Below are 9283 nucleotides of genomic sequence, written 5' to 3'. Positions count from 1 at the left end.
GCGGAAGCTTCATCACTAGTTACAAGATATTTGAACAAATCACTCCTATTTTGGGAGCACATCTTTCTAAAGAAGAAAAACAAACTAAATGGTTGGATTTTAATCCCGAGAAAAACCATTATTTCTCCGATTTAATCGGATCTTATTCATACGTGTATTTGTCTTACTTGTGATTTTTTTTCTCTTGTCGAATTTTTTGATATTGTACATTTACGGTATAATTTTGTTACTTTATATTCTCTTATTTTCGATTTTACTATACCCTCAGAATTTCTGTTAATAAAAAGTTTCCTTGTTCTGAGTAAAAAAAAAGAGTTTCCTTGTTTATTTAAAAACAAAAAGAAAAAAAAAAAACAAAAATTCCTAACAGACCGCCCCACAAAACTCCCCCAAAACCGCCTAGACTCAGCTGGTGGGCCCAGTTCCCCCTTTAATGGGACCCATGCTAACTCCCTGACCGTAGGTCCCACCATCTCCTCTCACATGACGGTTTTGGGGGAGTTTTTGGGACGGTCTGTTAAGAATCATTGAAAAAAAATTAACACCTACGGCCTGTTGTCAGGGTGTATGTTACGCACCCAAGCGTACAATAGAATCCACCAAAACGACAGAAGCCGAGAAAAGAAGAGAAGGAGAACTAACTAAGTACGGTGTGTTGGATCATGATTTATATGGATAAAAATAGATACTAATTTTACCTGAATCTAGTGGATTTATTATGTTTATTAAAAGAATCGTATAGATTCTTATAGATATATAACTTTGGATTATAACGGATTGAGTTGGGATTAATTTAGATATATAAAAATTAAAATGAATTACGAAATCAAGGTGGAGGTGGGTGGTGGTTGGCGGTCGGTATTGGTGGGTGTGGGTGGTGGGTGCTGGTGGTGATTGGTGATAGGTGTTGGTGGGTGATGGTGGTGGTCAATGCTGGTGGTTGGCGGTCGATGTTAGTGGATGGTGGTGGCTGTTGTTGGTAGTAGTGGTCGATGGTGGTGGGTGATGGTGGTAGTTGGTGGTGGAGGTGGTCGGTACTTATGGGTGGTGGTGGGCGTCGTTGGTGGCGGAGGTGCACGTACTGGTTGGTTGTGGTGGTTGGTATTGGTGGTAGTGGAAAAACGTAGCATGTTGTGATAAAAAAATAAAATGGAAAAAAAATGTCCATAAAAATCCATGAAACTCTTGTCGTTTGGGTTGAGATTAGTATGAAATAATAACATACATATTTTCACTACAAATATTCATAAGAATCCTAATATATCTTGTTTATCAACTATCTTAAGAAATCTTAAATGAATTGAATACCTCGTGAAATCTAAAAAATTCAAATTGAATACGGTGGATATATAATGACTCTTTACCCATCCTAATTGAATACCTATGAGTTTTTAGGATCGTTAAATATGCATGTAAATCTTAATCTAATACACCCGTGTAACATGATGCTGAAACCCTATTTCTTACTTTCACATTCGCTGATGCTGATCAAAATCCAAGCGCTTATTTCTTTAATCTCCCTTTCTGAAAAATGTCATGTGCAGGGAAATCTGGTTCGAATTGGTTAGACCGTCTTCGAGTTTCAAAAGGTTTTCCAGCTGGTAATGATGTCGATCTTGTACATTTCTTAAACCCTAATACTAGTATCGAAACTAATTCAGTTACTGAGACGAATGATGAAAAGGTGAATAATAATAAATCAGTCGATATGGAAGAAGATGATGAAGAAGAAGAAATCCAAGTAGCAAAGGTGAAAAAGAAACAATCTCTTACTTATTCAAGAGATGAGAAAGATAAAGAAAATGAGAATTTGTTTGATTTAATGAGTAGTGTTTTATCAGAATTATTCATTATGGATAATAATAATAACAATAGTTCTGGTAGAAAATGTCAAGACATCAGTTCTAGGAAAACAAGAAGCGGTCGGAAACAGAAAAATCCCAAACCTTGTGTTATTAGTAATGAAAGTGATGATCCAGAAACGTCACCTTCTACTGCTGATGATAATAGTGATAAAGAGGGAGACAAGAAGAAATTAGGGTTTGATTTGGAGAAAAATAAAAAATGGAGAGGTGGATTTATATCAGGGTATTCTAGGGCTGATGTAATATACAAGTGCATCAATTTGGAAATCGGATAAATGGGTTTTTAGAAAAGGAAATGTTTGGAAAGTTAGAGATAAAAAATCAAGATGCAGAAAAGTTATTAGGATGAGAAAGAAGAGAAAGAGTAATAATCAGTTATCTGATAGTGAAAATGGAGACAAAAAGAAGAAGAAAAGGGAGAGGTTACTGAAGAATTCTCAGTCTCCATCCTCACCAGAAACAGACAATGCGTTCAAATGAAGTAAGAATTTAGCCTTGTTTTCACATTTCTTCATATTGGTGTGTGGTTTTGCTGAAAACATAAACTTGAATTCGTTTAATGTGATCTGCTTTCTCCTTTGTCTTTATTGGGTTATAATAGGAATGATGGTTTGATTGTGGTCACAGCTAGTTTCTTCTTCTTTTTTGTACTTTTAGCATTCATCACTTTGATGAGCGTCAGTTCTTAATACAATTTGCCCTTCTTCTCTAAAACAAAATGGTTTGATTTGGGGTGAGCTTATAGCTTCTATGAGAATGGACTAATTATTGTTCACTTGTTCTAGAAGAAGATGTTTGTGTTGTGTGGTGGTTGGTCCTATTATAGATTGTGATTTCTTCCAGTGTTAGCTGATCTCATATCCATCATCCATGCTTGGGACTTCTAGTGGTTGTCTTGTGAAAACTGAAATTATAATTAGAATCATTCATGTAATCATCTTCTTAAATAGTGAATCTCCTAAGGGTGGGTTATTATATAACCTTTACTGTTCCACCTTTCCATTTAGCATATGATAGTTCTCTTTTAGTTTTCACTTCAAGAGAATACTTGAGATTTTGGTTGAATTATCCATTTTGTTGTTACCGTGATTTACTTTCTTTATATATCTTCGATACTATTCTAGATATTCACCTAAGCCGACATTTTAATTCATTGCGTTAAATAAGATTATGTTTGGTGTTTGCTAGTTGCAATCAGTTTATTTTGGTATGCGAGAACTAAAAGACTTTTTTGGTCTTTCTATCCCAGAGAGGAGGCTTCCCTAGCATTAGTTTGTCGGACTGTACAATATTTCATTGCATTGTTGTGGAAGTCTCATTCAATTTACTAGTGTTTGAGGAAATTCAGAACGCACCACATCTGTTCAAATGAAGGATTTAGTCTTTACTTATTGTTCATTAAGTTGGTTGTAACAGCTTGATTTGACATTCTTGTCATAGTCTAACTTGGCTTATTGTTACTCGTATACTATTGCATAAACTCTGGATATAAGTTTTGAACTGGAACTTGCGTTCTTCATTTTTCTGCTTCAGTAATGAAATTTTAAGGAACCTTATTTCCCATACACAAGGACATTTCATGTAATTGATATGGTGGTTCGTTATTGTTTGACGTTTACCTTGATTCAATTTTTAGGATACCGTTTAGTGTCTATCTAGCTGTAGCTGGAACAATCCTAGTTGTACTCTGTGTATCTTATCTAATATTGTTCTCTGCTTAAGATAAAAATGTAACACATTCCTTTTTTGTTTCATTTATTCTCAGGTAAACACAAATTGTTTTGCGAGCACTTTCTGTTTGAACTTTATGGACTTTTGACTGTGGTTCTCTCCTTGACCCCTTATTGGCACATTGGTCTTTTTTTTTCCCTGATGAAAACACATTAATCTTGTTAATTTACCTGTCTTTGCTGATAAGTTTTGCTATTATACCTGAAGGAGGAGTCCTATACTGATGCAGAATAGCCGTGGAAAAACAGTCAAGGAAAATTCACCTTTATATGTTGAAGTTTCCCAAGTAAGAAAACCTCCTAGTCTCAAATATCAATCATTCAGGTTTGCATCTGGAAGTTGTTGCAGAAGCGATATGCTCTCATGGGTCTGCTTTAGTCCAATGATTTATTAGGATTATGTACGGACAGTAGTAAAGAGGTCGATCTCAGTTTTCTAATGAATTCTATGCTATGCCATGTTATGGCCAATCCCAAATAGGAAGTTATTTGTAAAACTCATCAAATTGAAATGGGGACTAATTTTCATTGATTTTTAATATCAGATCTTTCTTCTGTATTAGCTCCTCTCTTTATTTGGTTTCTCTTGTAATAGGGTATAAAATAAATATCTTTGTTAACCTCTCTGTAGCCAAGAAAAGTATAAAGAGTATGTATGCCAAAAATCGAGTCAATCATTATATATACTTTTACTCCTTCCCCCGACACATCTTGCCCCAAAAAATCGGGTGGAAGGGATCCTTCGGATAGCATTTTTGGAACAGATAAATATATTACATCAGTCTACAAGTGAGATTCCAAAAACAGAAGGTGTTTCAGAAGTTTGATTGCCAAACAGCTCCATCACCTTCACCACAACGTTCATGTACTTCTTTCATCCTTTCCACTGATTTGCAAATACCACTACAACTCCAGTCGAATGATGCAGCACAGGGATTACCTGCTTGTGCCTTCCACTCACAATCTGTTATATAAAAATAAAAATAAACATAAAGATAAATGAAAACACCTTTCTTGTTTCTTGGTCTTTCCGTTCAAGGTCTACGGATGCACTAGAACTTATGTAAAACACGTGTAGGAAAGATACACCACGCCACACTTGTGTACTACAGTATATCTCTATGAGATATATAATAGGTTATATACAAGGATTGAAGGAGAGGAATTCAGAAGTGTTGTTGTACCTGGTGCAGTTCCACAGCAGAGGGTTTGATCATTAATATGTTCAACATCCAGGCCTATGAACCAGGAACCTAGTGAGATATCTTCATTTGCATATCTGTGAAGTATGTGCCTACAAGAGAAAACATCATTGTCGTTAGCATTTTGAAGAATAGTAAGGGATAGTGATAAGAGAGCTATATAGCTTACTTTAAAAGAGAAAATATTGCTACATAATTTTGGCTCACCGATTGACTGAAATGTAGGTAGCTAAATCTTTGGATATAACATACAACTGTCCTGTTGCATGCCTGAAGTATTTATTTCCCTCTTCGCCAAATTTCCAGTGCTCAGGTTCATGATACTTGACCCCTCTGCAGTACAATGGGTACCTAGAGAGTGAGATCCAAAGGAGCACTAGAAAAGTAGGCTGGTATCCATCGTCACCCCTTCATATGGTTTTTATATCATACTTGCAGGACCCAAATAGAGATCAAATAGCTAATGTTTTGAGAGGATGATTAAGTGTGCAACAGTCATATATATCATTACCGATACTAAACAAAGTAATATAGGACTTACTTTTGTGCAGGACAGGACCAGACTTCATACAACCCATGTAAACACGGGGTTTTGACCTTTGACGTGCCAAAGTTGAACCCAGCATACCTGTCGTGTCTCAAAGGTTCAATCAGTTCCTCAAATACCAGCTTGCTGATGGGATTCAGTGATAGCTCGAAGTTCTTAAGTAGAATGTAATCCAGAATTACTAACCAGGATTGATGTGCACATCATCATCAACTTTGATGTAAAAGTCAGCATCCCACAATGCTACAACTGTCTTGAAATATATTTGTGTTTTGGTAGACAATTGATGGTAACCTTCTACATGGTTCTGCAAATAATGATACTAATTCTCCAATGACAATGAATGAAATTCGCTTTTGAAGACGTAAGTGTTTTTAGTAACCAAACATCAAAGAAGAAAACCAATTTAATCTATTTAATTCTTTTTTAATCAAAGAAAAAACAATTTATAATCATAAATAGTGGAAGTGCAGAAACAAACCAGTTTCAAGAAATCATTATGCTGCTTTTCTTCTGCATCGATCAAACGATCCAAGACACCGCCCGGGGTCTCACTAGTGTACAAAAGCAAAGATCAGAGACATACATTGGCATGATGGGACCTTAAGACAGCACATTGCTCACACTTAGGAATCACAAAATGACAATCACATGCTGCCGCCCCAATGTCACAGCAGTGTGTGTTATGCTTGTCATTGCATTTGATCGTAGAAGTCTCAAGTTTTAACTAGTTCATCATGAATTTGTTTGTTTTAATCCAACGACCAGCACATATCGGGTCTCTTTCAAGACAATAACAACCGTACCTGTGGCCAATAACAAATCGCATGACGATTCCCTTTTCTGTTTCTAACTTCTTCAAGTTCTCTCCTGCCAGCGAAATAGTGAAAGTAAGCAAAAGAAAAAAGGGAAGCAAAAATACTAAATCTCACGTGCTGTAGTATGATATGCAAACCTTTAGGCATCCAAGTACTTCTGATTGAATCTCTGCGCTTTCTGCTACTAAATGCAGTCATTATTCCCATAACATAGAAAACCTTTTCTCTGTTTTTCGAGTGTTCGGTTCCTGGCTTTGTAATCACTGGAGATCCCTCTTGATTTCCTGCTTTTGCAGCTCTAGCTGAGGCTAATTGCATCTCCAGTGTAGAGATTGTTTTGTCTAAATTCCTGTTATTATATTTTATCAATCTCAGCTTAACTATGAATGTGGTGTAGCTCAGTGAAAGAGCAAAATACATAGAAGGTAGATGAAACATACATGATAACATCGTAAGTTTGTGAAACTTGATTAAGAATATCTCCTTCTTGGATAGAAGCGTCCTAGAAAGAAAAAGAAACACATTTAATAGAATGAAGGGCAATTAAATCATTAGTATCTGTTTTTGTTGCACTTGCACCTTGCCTTTTTATTGCAATCAGTTGTCTGTTCAAGCTCTCTCTTTTGATGACTTTGGAAATCCAGAGTGTCCTCCTCTACATCAACTTGCTGAGGCACATCCCAAAACCTATGTATTAAGCCACAAATTATGAACAAGTATTATTCTCTTGGGAATTATTGAGACAATTTAGAATATACGGTTCATTAGACACACTTCCACTGTTCAGAGCTTTCATTGAAGAACCATTAACATCAACAGAATAAAAAATTACGAGCTTTTGTTATTTACCATTTCTCCTATTGACCTTCCCTTTCAAATAAAGTGTGCAAAGAGGGACTACTCACAGAGAACGGATAAAAGAGGTGAAAAACAAAAGAGCACATGATTTCTTCCAGAATGAAGCTACAAAGAGAACTAGGTTTATCTGAACTTGGATGACCTTACATTAGATACAATGCCATCTTGCTAACAGAGCTCAATCTAGTTAGAACCTTGAGACAATAAGACCATATACAGAATTTTTCTGCCAAATCTACGTTCTATTGAACTGATTTTGCAACAACCTAGACTAGGACAATCCCTTCAAAAGAACCTCAGTCATGAACTTATAAATCTGAGAGCCTGCATATTACTTGACTTGTAGCAACATTTATGGTTCTTATTTACACATAATGGATTCTATAACTAAGGACCTCCCAGTTAGTAGTAGTAACAATAACCTGATCTTGAGAAAGATGATGAGTCGTAATACACATGCTTTGCTTAGAAGAGCAAAAACTCTAGCTAGAAATTCATAGACACACAATGGGTATGAAAAATTTCTTCGTTATCAACAACTTCTTAAGCTCTTAATAAGCCAAATGAAGGGATTAATTTAATGTTAGCATGGTCTAAGATCATTGCAGGTCAAACTACTTGGGATGGAATTCTTGGGTGATTTTCTCATAATCTAATGAAACGAGAAGCAACAAATAACATTTGAGAAAAGACAGTTTGAGCAGTAATCTATATATATATATAAAGAACTAAATGGTTCCTATTTGTTTGATACAACTAAATCTAAGGAATCCAAATCTTGTTTAATCCAAATGGTTCGTTAAGCAAGATTTTGAAATAATCTGAAAAGTACTTATTAACCAGAAACACATAAACCGAACTCAGATCACAAATCCTTGAAACCAAAATCCAAATTCCAACACCAAATATCCACTTTTTCTACCTATAAATATGATTTTGATCGTAACCCCCAAAACCCATAAGGAAAAATTCCACATTAACTCTTACGAAGAAGCTCAAAAGGCAGAAAAATGAAAAGGACCACGAAAACCCAAACTGAAACAAAATTCAACCTTCAAAACCGCATTTTTTTCACACTAAAATTATGATCTTGTCGGAAAACTCATAAAACTTGGGATAAAATGTATAGTCAAGTTCTACAGATATGCACAGAAACTAGAGAGAGAGACCTGTTAACTACAAGAACTCCCAAAATGAAGCTAGAAACGCAGAAGAAGGAAACCCATTGTCTAGAAAGTCCTCCATTTCCACCTCCACCCTTTAGTTGTCTGCTCCCCAGCATTACAGCCATTGAATCTACTGAAACCCTCTTTCTGAAACCTTAACAACATCAGGATCTCACTGTTGTTGCAACATTTAGAAGCTTCTTCTTCTTGTAGTCTTCCTATATTCTATCTATGGGTTTGGGATTTGAAGCTCAAAAAATATAGATATACAGATTCGAATAACAAACAACTTCTCCTCTGCAACTGCATAACTGGCAATCACTAAGCTTTTAGTTAAAAACAAAAAAGAGAGGAAGAAAACAGAGCATGCCTCTGGATGGGCAGAGTTGTAATTAAGATTCTAGTTTTTTATTCTCTTTCTTTCCGTCTTCACGAGTCATTCAGAATGTGTTGCGAAGCACGATAGCTTTGGATCCCACCAAACTTCTTCTTACTTAGTTACCAGGTTGTTGAACAGTGCATTCTATCCCTCCACTAGGGAGATCCGCCTCGTACCGCCTTGTGTTGGCAAAGAAACCTACTGGGGCTGCATGATTATTTTTTTCTTGAATGTCCGGACATGACTTGTAGCAAATGTCAAAATTATCCTTTGATTAATTTCTTTTTTATTATTATTATTTTATTTTTTTCGGAGGCAATCCTTTGATTAACTAAACCTAAATCTATAACTATATATTCACAAAGAAAAATGTCTCAAATCTATTTTTTTCCTTCTCTTATTCATTTATTTCTATTTTTCCTTCTCTCTCAGTTTTTTTATTTCTCAAACTACGATTCATCGTCGAATCGAAATGAGTTTTATTAAGAAAGAATCGGAAAATCCCCTATTTTTTTCTTACAACTAAAACTTAATTGTTTGGCTAATTAAATTCATTAACGCAAAAAAATAATTGGATAAGGGGTCATTAAATTTATTACATAATTACCCTATTTTGTATTCTCGCAGCCCTCGAAGCGAAGTTTTCATCCTGCAACCTCTGTAATAATAGGTTCATCGGCAAATACTAAGTTAGAGTGTGGGCGTGCCGGGCCTTGGA

The 9283-nt window shown here is 35.6% G+C and overlaps 2 protein-coding genes across 4 annotated transcripts; one reads left to right on the top strand and one right to left on the bottom strand.

Moving 5' to 3' along the window:
- The first annotated feature begins 1278 nt into the window (after positions 1-1278).
- On the top strand, positions 1279-4129 carry LOC113297648 (probable serine/threonine-protein kinase DDB_G0278845). 3 transcript variants are annotated; one of them, XM_026546193.1, is made up of 2 exons: positions 1279-2346; positions 3804-4129. In XM_026546193.1, the coding sequence occupies exon 1, from the start codon at positions 1532-1534 to the stop codon at positions 2138-2140; it is 609 nt and encodes a 202-aa protein (XP_026401978.1). In that variant the 5' UTR covers positions 1279-1531; the 3' UTR covers positions 2141-2346; positions 3804-4129. The 3 variants fall into 3 exon arrangements, with proteins under 3 accessions (XP_026401978.1, XP_026401977.1, XP_026401981.1); XM_026546192.1 differs by having other exon boundaries at positions 3631-4129; XM_026546196.1 differs by lacking the exon at positions 3804-4129 and adding an exon at positions 3115-3342.
- A 122-nt stretch (positions 4130-4251) lies between these two features.
- LOC113297649 (beta-1,6-galactosyltransferase GALT31A-like) lies at positions 4252-8608 on the bottom strand. The gene is made up of 11 exons (XM_026546197.1): positions 8190-8608; positions 6747-6849; positions 6603-6664; positions 6300-6511; positions 6151-6214; positions 5826-5898; positions 5531-5651; positions 5335-5425; positions 5005-5130; positions 4780-4889; positions 4252-4559 (listed from the first exon to the last, which is right to left on the bottom strand). Exons 1-11 carry the CDS (start codon positions 8309-8311, stop codon positions 4411-4413), a joined length of 1233 nt encoding a protein of 410 aa, XP_026401982.1. The 5' UTR covers positions 8312-8608; the 3' UTR covers positions 4252-4410.
- Positions 8609-9283: the final 675 nt, after the last annotated feature.

This window comes from Papaver somniferum, chromosome 7 (genome assembly GCF_003573695.1).
Source record: "Papaver somniferum cultivar HN1 chromosome 7, ASM357369v1, whole genome shotgun sequence".
In the NCBI taxonomy this organism is placed as follows: Eukaryota; Viridiplantae; Streptophyta; class Magnoliopsida; order Ranunculales; family Papaveraceae; genus Papaver; species Papaver somniferum.
The sequence above is the reverse complement of the archived record's forward strand: the minus strand, read 5'-3'. Positions and strand labels throughout refer to the sequence as shown.

What these genes read in the sequence shown, in the direction of transcription:
- LOC113297649 (XM_026546197.1), bottom strand. Translation starts at nt 8,311, where the DNA reads ATGGCTGTAATGCTGGGGAGCAGACAACTAAAGGGTGGAGGTGGAAAT. An exon ending in CAAACTTACGATGTTATCAT is followed by an intron (nt 6,512 to 6,602) that starts GTATGTTTCATC and finishes ATATAATAACAG; the next exon opens with GAATTTAGACAAAACAATCT. An exon ending in CCTGTCCTGCACAAAAGTAA is followed by an intron (nt 5,131 to 5,334) that starts GTCCTATATTAC and finishes ATTGTACTGCAG; the next exon opens with AGGGGTCAAGTATCATGAAC.
- LOC113297648 (XM_026546193.1), top strand. Translation starts at nt 1,532, where the DNA reads ATGTCATGTGCAGGGAAATCTGGTTCGAATTGGTTAGACCGTCTTCGA.